The sequence below is a fragment of the Pygocentrus nattereri genome, chromosome 19 (assembly GCF_015220715.1).
Source record: "Pygocentrus nattereri isolate fPygNat1 chromosome 19, fPygNat1.pri, whole genome shotgun sequence".
Classification (NCBI taxonomy): Eukaryota; Metazoa; Chordata; class Actinopteri; order Characiformes; family Serrasalmidae; genus Pygocentrus; species Pygocentrus nattereri.
In genome coordinates this window covers 23,876,793-23,895,886 of record NC_051229.1, presented here as the reverse complement: position 1 = coordinate 23,895,886, position 19,094 = coordinate 23,876,793, and the positions used below count along the sequence as shown (strand labels likewise).

General features: G+C 39.7%; 2 protein-coding genes across 2 annotated transcripts; one reads left to right on the top strand and one right to left on the bottom strand.

Moving 5' to 3' along the window:
* Window positions 1-226: 226 nt before the first annotated feature.
* si:dkey-7l6.3 (zinc finger protein 235) lies at window positions 227-4,739 on the top strand. The gene is made up of 3 exons (XM_017699237.2): window positions 227-1,892; window positions 1,990-2,059; window positions 2,151-4,739. Exons 1-3 carry the CDS (start codon window positions 1,575-1,577, stop codon window positions 2,984-2,986), a joined length of 1,224 nt encoding a protein of 407 aa, XP_017554726.1. The 5' UTR covers window positions 227-1,574; the 3' UTR covers window positions 2,987-4,739.
* A 593-nt stretch (window positions 4,740-5,332) lies between these two features.
* gtpbp4 (GTP binding protein 4) lies at window positions 5,333-18,361 on the bottom strand. The gene is made up of 16 exons (XM_017699236.2): window positions 18,242-18,361; window positions 17,521-17,691; window positions 17,257-17,360; window positions 16,987-17,123; window positions 16,770-16,870; window positions 14,385-14,477; window positions 13,973-14,164; window positions 13,606-13,671; window positions 13,404-13,493; window positions 12,222-12,332; window positions 11,096-11,225; window positions 10,762-10,862; window positions 10,453-10,650; window positions 8,444-8,509; window positions 8,113-8,256; window positions 5,333-6,111 (listed from the first exon to the last, which is right to left on the bottom strand). The coding sequence occupies exons 1-16, from the start codon at window positions 18,287-18,289 to the stop codon at window positions 5,959-5,961; spliced, it is 1,905 nt and encodes a 634-aa protein (XP_017554725.1). The 5' UTR covers window positions 18,290-18,361; the 3' UTR covers window positions 5,333-5,958.
* Between the last annotated feature and the right edge of the window lie 733 nt (window positions 18,362-19,094).

Genomic DNA, 19,094 nt, shown 5'->3' with positions numbered 1-19,094 from the left:
GTGAAATAGTTCATTGTACTTTTACGTACTTTACATACTTTTTACATACTAATTTTACATACTTTAATTCTTTACTGTGGTGGTGATAAAAACCAGGGTCCGCTATTTGTCTACAACACAGATTTAACCATTTTATTTAGTTTCTCTAGCACAGAGCATTTCACACCAAAGTAACCACTTAATTATGCAAAATTACAGATTTCTTACATTTTTTAAAGTTAAAACACTGAAATCATTTTACAGTGTACGACCCGGTTAACAGATATGGTTTACAAGCTTTAAACTAGCCATTTAAATTAACTAAATGTGAGTCACCCACTACAATATGATTGTGGGTTGACTGGGATTGAGTGGGACGGAGTTGTATTTGTGGCTACACTGTGGCAGCCATAGTCTTAAAATCAAGTACGAGAAAAAGTATGGTGGTAAACTGTAACAGTAGTTCACACCATGATCCCTTGTAACCTTGACATGCTCAGTGCTGTACAACAGGAGCCAGAGTGGAGAAGACGTGTGAAAGAAGAGGCAATGTTTTTGTGTTAAAGTTTATTTGTTACCACATGAACCGTTTTGAGACTGCGTTACAAGTATGGTCAGTGTTATCAGTTAAAAATCAGTGGCAAAAAGTTATTATCACAAGTATAGCCCCTATGCTGGCGTCCTAGTTGATGTCAATAATGGACATTTAAAAGACGTTTAATAAAGACGTTGCAAAAACAATCATTCTACCTTGTCTGTGGATGTCTTTTAAACATCTATTACTGACGTCCGGTGGACGTGTAAAATGGACGTTTAAAAGATGTTCAATACTGGCGTCCAGTGGACGTGTAAAATGGACGTCTAAAAGGCGATGAATAAAGACGTCGCAAAAACTTTCATTCTGGCTTTTCAGTGGACGTCTTTTGAACGTCTGACAAAGACGTTACCTTGACGTCTTTTGGACGTGTCTTTGCACAGTGGGACACTGCCCATCCCCACTCCTGGAGATGATACTGTTAAGGCTTTTGCTAATACTCTGCAAGATGGTCGGTCTCCTGCCGCGGGGCCTGGAGTCAAATTATCAGACACTTCTAATTCCCTTCGAAAACTGAGCAAGGAGACTGTTCATTAACCTGGAAGACTTGTAACTATCTATGTTAGTAGTAGTACAACAAGACAGCTGTACTTACAGCGGTCTATTACATTACAAACGTGGACTTAGACTTAGAAGTGAACTTTTCTGCTCTACTAAACTAGCAGAATGTGTACAGAGCAGATTTCTGAGCCTTACAATAACATTAACCAAATCTCTCAACTTTTTAACTTCTCAACGCACAAAAGAAGCTACATTCATTTTGCCCGGGGACTTTTATTTTAAAATCAGCGAAGGACGAAGACCCCGGAAATGACACTCGGTCAACAGCCCAACACAATTTTGCATCACTCGGAACGCTCGAGTTCAGCAACAACAGTAGAAAATACTGTTTTCCAGCAAATACTGAGATCTGAGCTTCTCTGCATCCGCTCAGTCGTCTCCGAGAGAACCTCCGAGCTTTGTTGGTCTCCTCGGCTCTTGGCGGAGTGAGTGTGAGAGGATGGCGAACTACCGGGCGTTTCACACCCAGCTCGCGACCATTATGGAGACCCTGACTCGCGCGGCAGTGGCGGAAATCTGCGAGCTCGTGGACGACGGCTACGCGATTTTACACACGGAGATTTCTCGGCACCAGAAGGAGAACGAAGAACTGCGACGGAAACTTCAGCTAATCGAGTCTATCGTGGCGGCTCGAGGGTACGGTGACGAGCGAGCGGCGTCCCGTGATAGCCGCTGTGACGGGGCGGTGTGTGAGGCAGCGGCGAGTAGGAAAAACTGTGGAAGCAGAGAGTCGTCGAGCCGTCGCGCCATGGCAGAGGTGAGAATGAGTCACTTGTCGATTTCTTTATTAAAGTAAAATTATATTAATAAACTGCTCTCAGCCTCTGTTGACAATTGGATTGTTTGGTTCACAGTCACGTGAATCAGAAGAGCGGGGACCCGTTACACTGCACGTTAAAGAGGAAGGTCAGGAGGCACGAGGCGGTGAGTGCTATGTGGCCACGCCCCCTACAACTGTAATGAACATAATACAGCATAGGCTGTTTGTTTTCTAATGCATATGATTTTTCCACAGATGATGATGATGATCTTGATGGGGAGGCAGTTGCCTTGGTAGCACACAGTTCTGACGGTGAAGTGGTGGAGCTCTCAGCGCAAGATGGCCCATCAGACACACATTCCATAAATGATGATGTTCACATACTTGCAGACACACACTCCCCGAACCCTTATGCAAACACACTCACAGAATCACTCTCACATACTGAAGAGTCCCAACACTCCAGCGTGGACCTCACTGCCTCAGATGAACCCCTCTGTTCCTTTAACACCCACGCTGATGCCGACCCACTCTCTGATACGCACTCTGACAGCACTGGTCACGGCCGGCCCTTTTCAGATAAATTGTGCGTGAAGAGGGAGCCTTTGGTGTGTGAAGATTTGGATCTCACTTTGGACTGGAATACGCACTCTGTGCGTAATTCCCTGTCTCACTCCCACACCACCGCCGGAATGGGCACAGACACACTGGCAGCCCACAGTTCCCCACTCTATGCTGCACAACATCTGGTTGCTCTGGGAAACGTGGCAGGGCTTGGGCTGTTTGGGGGACGTGGCTCTTTGCGGGGAGGTGGAGTTGGTGTAGGTGGCAAGAGGCATTTCATCTGTTCAATCTGTGGAAAAAGCTTCACCACAGCGCAGAGCCTAGACACACACACACGGATACACACGGGTGAGCGTCCGTACCGCTGTGAGCAGTGTGGCAAACGCTTCACCCAGTCTGGCCACCTCACAGCTCACCAGACTGTTCACACTGGAGAGAGACCGTATGAGTGCACACACTGTGGCAAACGCTTTGCCGGAAAACAATACCTCCGCATACACACCAAGAAACACCACCCAGAGTCCTGAACACATACAAGGCCACAGAAAACTAATATGCATATACACTGACTGGTCACTTCTCAAAGTACACCTCTTTCTATCTACACTCATTGTCAATTTAACTACCTTCACTTGCTATGTAAGGGCACTTTGTAATTATACAATTACACACTGAAGTCCATCTGTTTCACTGTAACCTTTCATCTTGTTCTGCTATGGTGAAGACCCCTACAGGACCCCATAGAGCAGTTATTATTTGGGTGGTGGATCATTTTCAGCACTGCAGTGACACTGACTTAGTGGTGGTGCTACGTTGGTGTACGTTGTGCGGGTATGAGTCAAGCAGGTAAAGCAGTTTTGCTGGACTTTTTAAACGCTGTCCACTCATTTTCCACTTTTAGACACAGCTGCCTTGTTGGTCACCCTCGTAGGTGCAGTCAGAGCCATTAGCACATCTGATTCTGCACAGTAGTCACAGGACACTGCTGACTGTATGATTTAGGTTTTTGGCCTATTCTCAGCCCTGCAGTGACTGAGGTGCTTGAAATCTCCATCAGCAGGGCTGTGTCTGATCCATTCATACTAGCACAAGGTCAGTGTCACTGTGGTACTGAAAAATCCACCACCCAAATACCTGCTCTATAAATGGTCATGTGGACTATGAACATTAAAGAACAGGGTGAAAGGGCTAACAATCTATGCTGAAAACAAATGGACTTACTGCTTAAGTGTAGAACCACAGAGTGATCCTATGTAGTAAGTGGAACTAATAAACAATGGGCCTCATTCACTAGTATCTTTCCAAGTTTCCTCTTAAATTTCTTGTAGAGAAAAGTCCTAAGAAAAAGCCTACATCAGATATATGACGTGTTCTTAAGCCACAGAATAGTTAGCACTCTTGTGCTCTTAAGTGTGTATATTCTTTTCTTACCCAAGAACAACTCCCAACTAAGAAAATATTGGTGAATATCAGAATCTTCGTGAAATCTTTATATATGGGTTTCAAAAAGAAATTTTCTTAAGAACAGTTGGTGAATAGGACCCAATGAGTGTAGATACAAGAAGGTGTACTTTAAAATGTGGCCTGCCAGTATACTGTTAAAGCATTACACATCCCCCATGGATATAGATATCCATGGATACACACTCTAAAATGAGCTAATACACTTCCAAAGGTAAAATGTGTCCATGTTCATTCAAAATGAAGAGAACTGGCCTACATTTTATACAAGCCAAGTATTCATGTTTATCTATAGCCTCAGGATATGGGCTGACCTGCAAGTCAGGAGAATTGTAGTTGAAAGAAAATTACAGGAGCATTCCACCTAAATATGTTACATTTGTGATGACAATTCAGAAAAACAGGAAACATTAAGAAGAGCAGCTACTGGTGACGGCTCTTTCAAGTATATATTCACTGTGGAACAAAGCAGAACAAGTTGGATTGGGCATGTCCATCAGACATGACGGTTGAAGGCAGTAAAGCCTGCCTCATCTCTCCACAACTGTGATTTGCAAGAAGAAATGACCCATTTGTTTTTTTAAACCTTTCCCTGATTCTGTTGCAGTGTTGTTGTCTGGACGATATAGATTTTTGCAAATTCAGACTCTTTGATGGCTTTTTCTTGGTGAAAATATTTTTTTGGGCCACAAATAAGATCTTAAACATTTTATTTAGGCCAGCAGATGGAGGCAGAATAATATGACCAATGACCAAAGCAAAACTGTTATGTGAAATAGTTATCTATAATGATACTTCAATAAAAAACCCTTCTTGTGTTGGGCTACTTCTTTAATTGTACCTATTTGAATATGTTGCATTATGGCCTTACTTCACTGAGCAAAAGCCTATATGAGTTAAGTAGTGAACTCACCAGTCCAGTGAAGGTTGGTGATATACAGACTGCTGAAGCTGTAGGAGCTCAGGAAGGTTTATGTAGCTTAAATTACTGCAAGCAAGTTCCCACTGTTAACAAAGGCCCTTCTCCACAAAACAAATATTCTTTAGTTATATATATGATTGTGGTGGGGTTTTTATAAGCTGACTCATACAGCAGCATTGAGTGTCTTCATTTGATGTGTAGCTCAGTTCAACAAAGCAAATATTCATGCCTGTTAAATGCCAGGAAAAACCTTTTGTAATTTTTTTAGTCTTTGCCATGATTTAAGATGTAATACATACTGAATCTGATATTGTAACTGAATATGTCACTGACCCTGGAGAAAAAAAACTAGTGGTTTTAGCTGCATATTGGTAGAACATTTTAGAATAAAAGTGGTTTATTTGTGAGACGTGTGTTTGAGTTTGTTCTTCACAAAGCTACTTGCATTGAAAAAATATTTAATGTGTTGAGAAACAATGATAGAAAAGAATTACGATACGGTAAAATTGTGTTTATTAAATACGTTGATGTATTTGTTGTAAAGTTAATCAGAGCACATTCAGTTAGGAGTTATTCAGTTAGAAATTTTGCTATTATTAAGGGATTTCAAACTCACCCATGTACATAATCAGGATCAGTACAATACTTATTTTAAAGCAATAACTACCTGTCACCTGGAAAACTGTAGAGCTTTGCAACCATTATGTAACTCTAAATACAGCATAGCTCAAGTGTGCTGAAGCTCTGAAATACTGAGGAACTGCTGAGTCAACAAATACCACATCTTAACCACTCAACCTCCCATTCTTTCAGTTAAATCAATTATTTATTTCACTTCCAGCCTTACATGTAACTTATCAGCTCTCAATCCATTCATTCGATTCGACTCAAAGGAGACAGCACAGTTAACCTTGACAGTTCATATGTCCATTAATCCTGGTGATGGATTTGGAAGTTATAATAATTTCCACCCCAGCAATGAACAAGGCAATTTGAAAACAGTTATATTTCATTGGCAACCTTGTTACATGACTGTCACTGAAGCATCTCTGTCCAGGGCCAAAACTACATGTTCATAACCAGGCATGCATGTAAGTTGTGTGTTGTGTTGTGTGTTCATCTGCGGCTTGTGCTGCCAGATTTTCTCTTTCCTGCAAGCAGGTGTTTGGGTTTCAGGTCGTGGACATGTCTGTCTGACTCGCCCTTCTTTCCCTGCCTGTTCATGCCCTTCTGAGAGTTCTTCATCATCGTCTTTGCTTTTTTCATCATCTGCAAAGGGAGACAGAGCCACAAAAAATAGAATTAGAGAAACCCTGATTGTCAAATTACTACAAAACATCCATTTTGTATACCAGATACTAGTACCAGTAATCTTATATTCCATGAGAATTCTGTTGTACACATCAATCCAAAGTTTTTCCAGAACCAGTCTGGAGATTTTGGGATGGAAATATCTACCTACATTAGAAAAAGCTAAACCCAATTGGTTTGACAGACATTTCAGGTTAAGTGACAAAATGTATTTGTACTTTGTGATTCTCTGCCTTACAATACTCCATCTACTGAGAATATTAAAGCACAACAAGAGCAAGAAATGGGGTTATAGATTCAGGATTAGAATGGGTAGACACACTGGATACATGCACAGCTAATTAGAGACACTGCCTTATACAACTTGACATCCTGCATAGACTAAATTATACAAAATCTAAGCTGCAAAAAAAAAAAAAAAAAAAAAATCATCTCCCCCATCAAACTGTAAAAGTGAGGATGCAATACTTCATAGCTGTATACCATATTCACAATTTTCTGGGCTGATTACTTTCTTTCAGAAATCTTAGACAAAACACTGCATTCTAATCCACTTTTAGTAGTGCTTTGAGAGTCCCAAAAGCAGCTGCTATCCTATTGTCTTATTACAGCACATTTATGCTAATGTCCAAGTGCAAAGCTTGAGAAAAGCCTTGGTAGTTAACTGCTCAGAACAGTCTGGAAATAACTGCTATAGTGCAACTGCATTAAATAGTAGGTATTTTAAGCTGAAGGCATTGCTTCATGGCTACAGCAACCAGAAAAAAACGCTGTTGCCAGTGTTTTCACTCACAGGTTCTCTATCAAGCACAGCTGCCAGATTCATGGTTTTCATGACAAATCTGGATAGTGTGAAAGTGAAGTGTGCATGAAAATTAAAACAAATCAATCGCTTCCACTTTGTTATAATACCACTGCACAGTTGACTGTGGAATATTTAGTAGCGAGGAAATTTCATGACTGGACTTGCTGCACAGGTGGCATCCTATCACTGTACCATGCTGGAATTCACTGAGCTCCTGAGAGCCACCCATTCTTTCACAAACATTTGTAGAAGCAGTCTGTATGCCTAGGTGCTTGGTTTCATACACCTGTGGCCATGGAAGTGACTGGAACACTTTGTTATAAATCAACATTTAGAAAAAAGATTGACATTTGTGAATAGATTCTTCCGCACGATGCATTCAAGAATCAATTTTATATATGTATATATATATATATATATATATATATATATATTTATTTATTAGGGGTAAAAACCTCTACGCAGCACATGATTCGATTATGATTCAGAAGGCTACCATGCAATTATAAAGCGATTACTGATGCATCTTTTTTTCTATACAGGATTTCTTTTTTCTCACTGTGATGCTGCAAGTGAACTGGAAAGCTCTTATTCACTGCTCTTGTTTGGAGCACGAGACACAGTCTGCCACTCATATGCACAGTTATGGTGACATAAGATACAGTGGCAATAGGTGTCCACGCAGCAACAGGATGGGAAAATTCGAACAAGAAGCTGCTGAATAAGAAGCTGACTTCAGCCTCTTAAAACAGGCAAAGGGTGAGAGACATTTTACAAGAAACTCTTCTACTCTTGAGGAAAAATGTCCTGGTGGAGATGGGAGGAAAGCAGCTATACCTAAAGCTTAAGCAGAGCAAAGTAAGGCTGCGTTTTCATTTATAGTTCTTAGCCCAAACTAGGACATTCTGGACATAGACAAGTGTTGTGGATCTCAAGGTTTCATTTTTCGTTGAAAAGACAAAATGGCTCTTCTTAACATTTGGGTTATTGACTCCTGACCTAACCTAGCTTTCAATGCAGAGCAGGTTGGATTTCTTGTTCATCTAAGTTGAGGTTTTGCTACATTTACGAGGAATACAGCACACTGTATAATATGTTCACTTAAGCGAGAGAGGAAGTTTAAGTCCAAAACTGATGAGAGATGCGAGTAGTACCTTGGCATCTCTGATTCCTGATTGGTCACGGGGTGGTCTGGATGCACTCTGACTACGTGTGCGTGAGGTTGGCGGAGCTGATGCTTCTCTCTTCCTCTTTCTAACCAGTGAGCGGGACCTCTGGGCCTGCTGGGCATAGTGGCTCTATAGAGATCAAGGATAAGCAGTTAAGATATATACAGTAACAAACCAACACATGCAAAAACAGTATTTTCTATCTAGCAAACTGTTGGCACAGACATAAAACAAAAATAATGGCAACATACAGACCACAGAATCTGATATACACATGCATGCAAGCACACACAGAGGAAGAATGGACAGTGCTTACCTCATTTTTATCTGTCATGTCCAAACCAAGATCCTCCATTTCCTTCTCCAGTGTTGCCCTATCCACCTGCACATAGTAACCATAGCAAATTTAACATCAGTCTGACAACAATCAGTGTACATTACAATTTAGAAGCAAGCCATTTTGGGGTATAAATCCTAAACAGTCAACAGCAAATTGATTCTCGATTCACTGTTTTTTGATTAGATTCAAACTGTCAAAAATTGAGTGATTTACTTCGATTCAATACCCCAAACGATTTCATTCAGTGATTCTTCTTTAACAAATGAAAAATATTAAATGCACTAAAATAAAATCCTAGAAGACTTGCCTTAATAATTCTCAAAAATGAAAACAGAATATGGGGGAAAAAAAGTTAAGAAACAACTGGTAAGTGGTAGACTAAATAAATAAAATCAATGCAAATAATCTTTCAAATCTCTAACATAAGTCACATAATAGCACAGCCTGCTCTGCTTCTCTGTGCATCGTGAGCAAAGGGACGCTGTTCAATTGAGGCACTACAGCCCTCAGTTCAGCTATTGTGTTGAGTTCAAGCTGTTTGTTTACTATCTTTTGTTTTAGTACTAAGCATCAACATCTTTGGTCAGCTTGTGAAAACTTTTTAGCATTTAAAATTGAGTGCTAACCAATGTAAGGGACCACATATTTTAATATCTATATACTGTACGCGACCTGGGGATCTTGACCACCAAACTATATTTTATTTGGGGAACTTGCCCTTCCAACAAGTTATTAAATGGTATTTTAAAAGAATCAGAGATATAATCATTACAGAACTTAGTTTAAAATGTGCCAGTGTGTAGATGTTATTTTGTACCTAGAGCTTGTCTGTGTGATGGTCAAGGTTGTCAGGCTTGAGGGAGCTATCAAGAGTCAGGCTCTACTCCAACACACCCACACACACACGAAAAAACCTACCCATAGATTAGAGGGGCAACGATCACTCCAATTGACAACATTTCAACGCTTATTGATGATGAGGGTCTGTCTGGTGCGGATTATTAGTTATGTTAGAGGTTTCTGTGCCTGGAGGCCATCTTTACGATGTTCAAGGCTGTTTCGATCAAGGGAAGGGGAAGAAGTCACGTACAACTTTAGGCTCCATTAAGTCTGCGCATCATACACACACAAGCACACACATACAGACACACAACTTTCACCTCAATTGATTACACTTCATCTTTAGCTAATATAAAAATCAGGTATTACAATGTTCTTAGGTGTATTACAATGTATGTTCCTCAGTGTGCAGTTGGGTCGTTCATCTCTGTAGGCCCTGACAATGAGTGCTTGTCTCTCTGGCTAATGCTGACTGGGTGGAGAAGGTCACTTCAGATACACAGGGTTGTTATAAATTCTTTTGGTAAAACCTTAAGAGTTCGGACAGGAGCACAGAGAGTTGAGACTTGGAGAGATAAGCAGGAACTCCTTGTCTTGGGAGATGGGAGAAAGAGCGAACCTGAGTCCACACTCAAGTTTACTGGGGCGATGGGTGCCCTAAAGGCTCTCAAGCCTATTTTCCCCCCCATTTTATTTCACTTTTGTTAAACTTTCCATATTTAGCATAATTTTGAAAAAGTCTTGATTTTTATTTTTCATATTTTCCTTTATTATCATAAAAACTTTTGTCCAGCGGTTTAAATCAATAAACTGGCAAAACTCCTTGTGGACCACAACGGACAATTTTTCCATTTTCACAATCTTACAATACTAAGAAAACGATTAGATCACAATAAGCCACAGAAAGTCACAGAAATCTCCAGAAACAGAATCGGACATCAATGAGAAGGTTACCGACCCATTGTAAAACCTCCTTTGAGCATTCACTTCTGCTATATTCATACCAGTACCAAGCGTCCAATTACCTGTCTCATGTGTGTCACTGAGCGAAACAGAGCAAAAGCATATTTGGGATGGATGTCCATAAGGTTATGATATGACAAAATTGAATTGTTTTCTACACAAACTGGAAAAAGCACACAGACCTTCTTGGCAGTGCGGGGTAATCTGGATCCATGGACATCTTTTTCTTTCGACTCCAGGATCTTCAGCTTCCTCTTCTCTCGAATCTGACTGGCAAGCTTACGAATTTCCTGCATCTCTTCATCTTCACTTTCTTCATCAGAGTCATATTCACCCGCTTTCTCCCGGAGCTCCTCCTCCTTTTCCAGCTGAGATAAGCGCTAGGGTGGAATGGACAATGTTAACATGCTTAGAAATACATAAGAAACTGGGTTTAACTTGGACCACGGAACAAACTGCAAACAAGCATGCTCTAAGCTGACAATTCTCACCTTCATGATGTCAGGATCAATGTAATCAGCAATGTTGTGTCCTTCCCAAATCTCAGGAATCTTATCACTTTTCTCCTCAGCATTCATCAGGTCCCAGTATTCTACAGGCACATAAATGAAATATATTAGATGCAGGAAAGCCATACATGCGTGTTTGTTTATTTACTTTTACATTACTTATTATAAATGCAGTATTATAAATGTTTACTATTAAATAAGTGTACATATATTTTTGTGTAAGCCAAATATATATTTAAATAAACATATGCTTAGCTCTATATCTATGTAATTACACTGTACCTTTTTGTTTGTGTTTGTGTGTGTATGTAATTACTCTGCAGGTCGAGTGTATAGTCGTCTCCAAGCTCTATCTCCAGGTCTCTCTCCAGTTTACGCTTGGGGGCATCAATTTCCATTGCCTTTCTGTGGATCACGGCCCCCTCTGGGATAAATGGAGGCCTTTCCTAAACAAACAAAATCCAGTAACAATTAAAAGTCAGCAACTATTTAAAGTTTAAGTTTAAAAAAATATGGTTCACTGTAAAGCCCATGCAGTGCAAGAATGGAGACCAAGCTTCAAAAAGTCTGTTTTGAATTTATTATTGTGATGCCACAATACCAAACACATATACATATATCAGTCTATGCAGTCTACAGCTATTTTCCCCCATCCTTTCATGCTGAAATGTTTCAGCCCTGACTGCTTTTTTAAAAAAAGGCACAACACAAGCAAGCCAAAATTTACATACAAGTAACAAACAGCCTGTTTAATTCTATAAGAATAAAGAAAGGTTGAAAAATGGTAATGTAAATAAATTAATTTTTAAAGTTTATAGTACATAAAGTGGATTCAGAGGAAAACTAAAATTAAAATATAAAGAAATGAAATACAGGAAAAATGTGGTATATGGGCCATGACATTAAAAACAACTAGAACTTCTCTGAAAGCCTAAGAATGAGGGAAAAGTTATTTTGGAACTAGTTTCACACTTTACAGTTGCATATATACTTCTTCCACTTAGACTCTTAGGTATTGCTGTCAATATATTAACAGCTTGGGACAGCTGCTTACAATCACAATTCCATGCCACGTTCCTTGACTCACAGATCACAGCATGTTAAATATCTCTGCACCTTATTCCACTACTTCATGTCCAGAAATGTGTGCTGTGTTGGTGTTATGTCTGTTTACTGTGTCAGTCTGTTTATCATATTTGTTTCTAGTTAAATTTTTTGTTTGCACACTATGTCTGCATGTTCGCACTTTGTACTTTTTGTTCCTTGTTGCACCATGTTGTTCCTGGAGGATCGTAGTTTCACTCCACTGTGTAATTGTACATAGACGGAATGACAATAAAAGCCTCTTGACTTTGGTTTCTTTTAAATCAGTACATTCATTTATTTTGTCATTGACCATGCCTCATCATCTGTGCCTGTTAAGGCCATGTTGGTTCTCATACCTTGTTATCTCTCTTGGTTGGCATGGCGAGGTGGAGTCTGTTTAGGACATCGTGGACTTTCTTCCCCTTCATTTTTGTGTCCACACGGTGAGCCAACAGCCTATCACATGCCTGAAAAACAGTCATGATCAAGTTTTCAAATGGTCAGAGAGAGAGAGAGACTTTGATTTCTGTTTTACCAATGATGCCGCACCACTTATGTAATAGCAGGACGCACACACATACAAGAGGCATATTCTCTGCTGCTTCTCTCAAGCAGATTGTCATAGAATTATGCACAGAGTACACTCCCATAGTGTTAAAAGTTTTCATGAATGTAAAACATTTTGTACATGTCTTTTGTACATTCTAGTAGCACACCGCTCAAGACAAAATGAAAAGCGTGCTGCATCTGCTATAAGCTGTTTTACTGGTATATACCTGTTTATACCGGGTAAAACATCTGAACATCTAAAACTCAATGACTTTTCTGTGCTCATGAGTATCTGAATGTTGTGAGGATCATGATCTTTGGATCTGGCAGATCCTGCTAAAATCTCATGTAGAAATCAATGTGTAGAACCAGCTGATAAGTAAGCTGATGTTCTACATACACTGCTCATAGCAGAATTTAAACAGCTCCATGTTGTGTTACTAGGGAATTATGGTTCAATTTTAGCAATTAATCCACAGTCCTTGTGTGGGGTAGCTGTACTGATCAGGGATCAACTACGGTCTGTTACAGCATTACCTACAATTGCGGAGGAGTCACTGATTGTATATATTATATGCACACACATAAGATTGGTTGGAACATACAGCCACTGTTGGTCTTACTGGGTGCCAATCACATTAGGGAATTCAAGTGTTTATAATATTGAGGACCCTGCATTTACATTAAAATAATATTACTGAATGACTAAAACTAAAAAATACTGATGCAGATTGTCCTCATACCTATAAAAATATACTTGTTTTAAAAATGAATGGACATTTTCCTTGACATCTAAGTAGAGCAACTAAGACACTCATGATTAACTAAACAAAATAATGCAATAGAGTATGATTATTAATTTTGACAGCCCTAAAAAAAAAAAATACATGCAGACACACACACATACATAAACATAGCACTGGCATCACTTCCCTTTACACCTCAATTGCTGCCTGCCTGCCTCTCAAATTCACACTCTGTAAGCTCACCTCTGTTTTGACCTGCATTACTCCTTGTTCCGTCAGTGTGCTTGTCTCAATCACTGGAATCCCCTCAGCAACGATATCTGCAAAGATTTTCTACATATGCAGGCACACAAACACACATAAACGTTGACATACGTGAACAGATATCATAACTGCCAAACATTTAAACATACTAAGGACAACAGCACAGCAAAGGGAAACTCACCTGATTCTCCTCTGACAGCTCATTTATCATCTTTACGTCACACTTGTTGGCCACTACAATTAGAGGCTGCAATGCCATGCACACACATACAGACACACAGATTGAAGCATTAAACAACAACTGTTTAACAAGGGTGTCAATCACACCTGATTCACCTCATCAAGGGGAAAAAAAACAAAAAAAAAAAACAATCAAACTGTGCTGGACTTCTACATCATAGCTTCTCACCCAAGAATATGTCTATGCTTCTAACAGGTAAATAGGAGCATGATTCTGTGGAGCAGTTCAGGCTGCATTGCTAGTGTATTTATATGCAAGAATGAGATACACAGACACAGACAGAGACAGAGAGAGAGAGAGAGTTTACCTTGTTAGCAAACAGGGGTCTGATGTTGTTGAACAATTCAAGCTGTTGTGAAAGTGTGTGTCCACACTGCTCTGACGCGTCCATCACATATAGCACAGCAGCTCGCAGATGGGCCAGCGCTGTGATCGCCTGCATCTCAATTGTGTTCCGTTCCTCCAGAGGGTGGTCCAGGATACCTGGGGTGTCCACTACCTACACAACACACTCTGTCATGGCAATCATGTATTTCCATTCACTTAGCAAACAGAACATACACATTTTCATGCAGTCATCAGGAGGTCTAATACTAAAATAGCTGAGGACCTATTTTATTACCTCCAGTAAATAAATACAATGTCTTTAAACACCATGACTTTGCAGTGCTGTCTGTTAGATCTATTATAGTAGCTCTATGAAAGATTATAACACTCACCTGCCAGCGCAGATACTTGTAGTCCATGTGACCTACAAACAGAGATTTAGTGGTGAAAGCATATGGCTGCACCTCCACATCTGCACGAGTAACCTGGATGCACACACAAACATGTTCCTCAGTTACAGCAGAGGATCAAAATTCTAACATCATGCACATCTCAGCATAGGTTACATACAAAATGTTGGCAAATTCTTTTAACTGATAACTGACTAGGGGTGCAGGAAACATTCTTAGATGTATCGCGATGTGGACATAGCAATTCACAAATGTCAAAAACGATTTTCTAAATTTTAATTTATAATGCAATTGAGTTGAGTTGATGGAACGCAAAGGGCAGAACTTGGAAGTGAGTAAGTGCAGCATCCAGACTCTAGTCTCTGGCAGCACATAACAAAAGCAAAACTGGATGAGCGAGAAACTCTACCGGCTCCCTCTGCATTAAAGCCAGGTTAGATCAGGAGTGACAACCCAAATGTTTAGAAGAGCCTTTTTGTCCTTTCAACAAAAATCTAACCACCTTGGGAGCCACAACATTTAACGCCCAGTATGTCTCAGTGTGTGCCAATATCCTAGAATAGACTAAAAAATTATGAACGAAAACACAGACCTACTTTGCTCTGCTTTAAGCTTTAGCTTAGCTATAGCTGCTTTCCACCCATCTCCACCAGAAAATTGTAAAATGTCTTTCATGGTTTGGCTGTTTTACGAGGCTGAAGTCGCTTCTTATTCATCAGCTTCTTGCTTGCATTTTTCTGTTCTACCTTAAATTCTGACTGAGGCGGAGAATGTAAATGTGGCCCCATTTAAGGTGGAACGGGAAAATTCAAAAGAGGAAGCAACTTCTGCTGCACAACGTTTTAGTGTTTGATTAACATTCGAGGAAACCAACTAAGGTGCTTATAAATGCGAATAAGTCTCAAAATGTTCGTCTTGGCTAAATCTCTCTCTGGCTTTTCGTTCGCTACTAGCCAGAAGAGACTGTGTTCCTAAGTGACCAGCAGTCTTCTCACCGCAGTCTCACAGATATTTTGCTGACACAATGACCCCTGATTCTCTACAACACGACCAAATCTGTAGTGAAAAAAAATCACTAAAGAAAACGGACAGGACATCTGTAACATGCTGCGTGGACATCCATCATCACTGGATCTTATTTCACAGTAACTGTACATTTTATCGCAGATGAGTCCCATGTGCTCCAAACAACAGCATTGAAAGAGAGTCTTCCAGTTCACTTACCACATTACTTCCATTTCTTTTATTAATAAAAAATATTGGAAGTAAATTCATTATAGATCATTACAAATACGTTGATTTAAAAGTACCAAGTCGCAAAAACAGAGATCCTGTATGTATGTATATATAAAATAATCATTCTATAATCGCATCGCTGCCCTCTGAATCATAACTGAATCGAATCGTGAGGTGCCAAGAGATTCCCACCCCTATAACTGACTGTCATTCGTTGGCAGTTAATCATTAACCAGAAACTTCAAGGACACCGCATAAAACCATATTAAGCATACCGTAAATAAGACCCTGGGGTCATACTACAGAAACTGAAAATCTTCTGTCATCAAAACAACTTTAGCTAGGGCTGAATTTAGGACAGAAGCTATTACAGAACAGGTCTTAAGTTCATAATCTTATCCTAACTCCAGATAAGAAAAACAGTATTACAGAAACATCCTAAGTAGATTAAACTTCCTTACCCCAGAAGTGTCCCATGTTCTGTTTTAACTGTTTCTATCCTTTCAATTAGTGACAGGCAGTATAGTTCACTACACCTAGCAGAATGAGATTACATTTATCTACATTGAAAATGGTCCTTTGAATTTTTCCTCAAACATCCGCTGCAGACACAATTTCCGCTGCTGTTGCCACTCTGTGTCTTTGTGTGTTTATGTTGATGAAATCAAATAAAATATTACAGTGATGGTGGTGATTAATGAGACAGAGCTGAATGTGTGGCTGTTTATTAGGAGTAATAATGTTAGCATGGTTGGATAAAGGGTTTGGGAAACCGGACGAACAGGACGAAGAGCTGTCAAAGAATTATTAAATATTAACTTCAGGTTCATCACACTTTAGTTTTGTTTAACTTTTTTTTTTTACATCAGCAATAGTACCTAGCTGTCTGGTTAACTAAATTATTTTGATTACATGTTTATGTTTTCAAATTATTATCTTGACCTGTCAGACCTGAAGACGAAAAAAAAAGAAGTTTCTGTAACATGGCCCCCAGTTAAGTTTAAACCAAGGGGCTGACTGCTCTATTATGACTATGAATATATGACCAAAAACTAAACAGTTGCCAAAATGACTGTTATATACAACAAAGGGCTGTTAATGGTTAATTATATCACAAACACACACACACACCTTGTTGATGAAGCTGGATTTGCCGACATTGGGGTATCCACAGAGCAGTAAAGTTCTGGTGTTTGGGTCAATGGTGGGCAGACGAGACAGATGCTGACGAACTGAAACGAACAGCAAACACAAAAACTAAATAAATTTGTGAAGTTTGACTTCACACATTTTTAAAAACAGAGACATTAGCCTCTGCTGTTATCCAGTCTACTTTGCAAGTGTGTACCTTGCTCTAGGTACTCCAGGCTCTGTTTCTGCCTCTTTAAGATGGTACACATGCGTCCAAGTGCCGCTCTTTTCAGCTGCTTACAGCGATATAATGAGTCCCCGTACTTCATCAGACGCACATAGTCTTTAGCCACGCTACATAAACATATGAAGATACACAAACACAGATACACATATATTAGTTATGTGCTTGGACGACTGCAACATTAGTAAAACAGAATTTGTTAAAAACTATCAGTACAGAAAACTATATTATCAGATTTCTTACTTATCAATGAGGTTTTTGGCGATATTGATCTGACCCAGAGCCAGCTTGTAATGATCCTTATCGTACAACACATTCATCAAATCAGCATAGAATGGGTGGATATCCTAAAACATAAAGGGGAGAGGAAGAAAAGACAAAAAAGATGGGAGGGGCACAGAGAGAAGGGGAGAGGAAAAAGACAGAAACAAAAAGGAGAACCCACAAGTAAATACCGGTAAACACACTAAACAAGTAAAGATCTCTACACATTTAACTGTGACTCACATCTAGCTTGGGGAAGTCGGTGAGGATCTGAGTGAGACGATCGTGGTAGTTCTGTTGTGTGAACTTGACCTTGCGCATGTAGAAATGACGGATGCGGTGGATCTGATAGTGCTTGTGGATCACGGTGGGGGTCTTGCGTTGTGTTTTGGATAGGGTCAAATCTATGAAATCCTGTCAGAAGAAAAAGGAAAAAACAGATTATAGCTGAGCAACGTGCTCCTATTTATCGTTATCATGGTAAACTATGTTAACTACAGCATAATGTTTTTCTAGCATATCGTGAATATTGTCAGTACTTCTACAAAACTAGTCAACTGCATGTGTCATGAGAAAAACAAGAATAGATAACTACTCCACGTCCTTTCTCACTTGAACCATCTAATAAAGGTCTGAGTAAGTCGGGATTTGGGACACTAGTAAAAAAAGTTAACAATATAGATCACAACATTTTAACGAGCTAGATCCAACTTTAGGAATATAGGAATTTATATCTGCAATCAATTAAACATGGCAAACGCTTCGACACATGGTTCGGACCACACAGCTGCTGCTGCTCCCTGTAACGCTGGCTAATGTTAGCTCTTTAACTTAGCCAGCATACGGGCGCACGTGTTCCCAGCCGGAGACGTTTACAGCACAATAACCACACTAACATCACATACACACCACATTAATGCATACAAAACCATATCGACACAGTAATTAAGCTCAAAATACGTACCTTGGCGGTGGGAACCACCATTATCTTTTTAAAGTTGTAGAGAGCCATGTTTGAGCACAAGCGAGCTCCGCTCCACGGCACCGGAAAGGAATGAGTCCAACTGAACACGCGGCGAAGCGTCAGGAACGCATGCGCAAAACGGAACAGGCAAGCGTTTTCGCCAACACCGCCCCCGGTGGCCAAGTGCGCCGTTCGTTCCTCGTATATATATGTTTTGACAGGCTGTAACTATGTTGAGTATAAACAAATGTTTACAAAAAATAGTGTTCCTTAATGCGCCTTAAAGTTAGCTTTTAGACTTTTAGGAGGGCAGCAGGAACCTTTTTCCCTTGGTGTTCCTGACGTTTAGCAATTGGTACCTACTGATTTCTGGATCTAACTGGCTTCAAAGGAAAGATTTGCATTTTTTTTGTTAGGAAAAAAAATTATAATTTAAAGTGTTTTTAGTCCCACAAAGGTCTTAGTCCTATGGGCAAAATTCTTTTTTTACCCATGACTTGTCTCGTTTTGTTTTGTTGCATTTGTACTACCAACCATTTTTTTTACAACAGAAAAAGCATCCCAATCAGGACAAATGAAGTTCTTACGTATTTTCTTGTTGTGTTAGGGTAAATGTCATACATACAAACTAATCTACTCTTTTATTAATCTTGAACAAAGTTCCTATAGTTGAATGTTAAAATTCAAGGGCAGAAGCTGTTCACAGATCAGTATCCAACCCTCTCACAGTTAGGGAATCAGGGACCTCCAGGAAACAACGCCAACGGTATTGTGTGTTTTAATCAAAATATCTTTAATTTAGACATTAAAACACCCAGTTGCAATATCTGATATAAGAAAAACGGTTTTAACA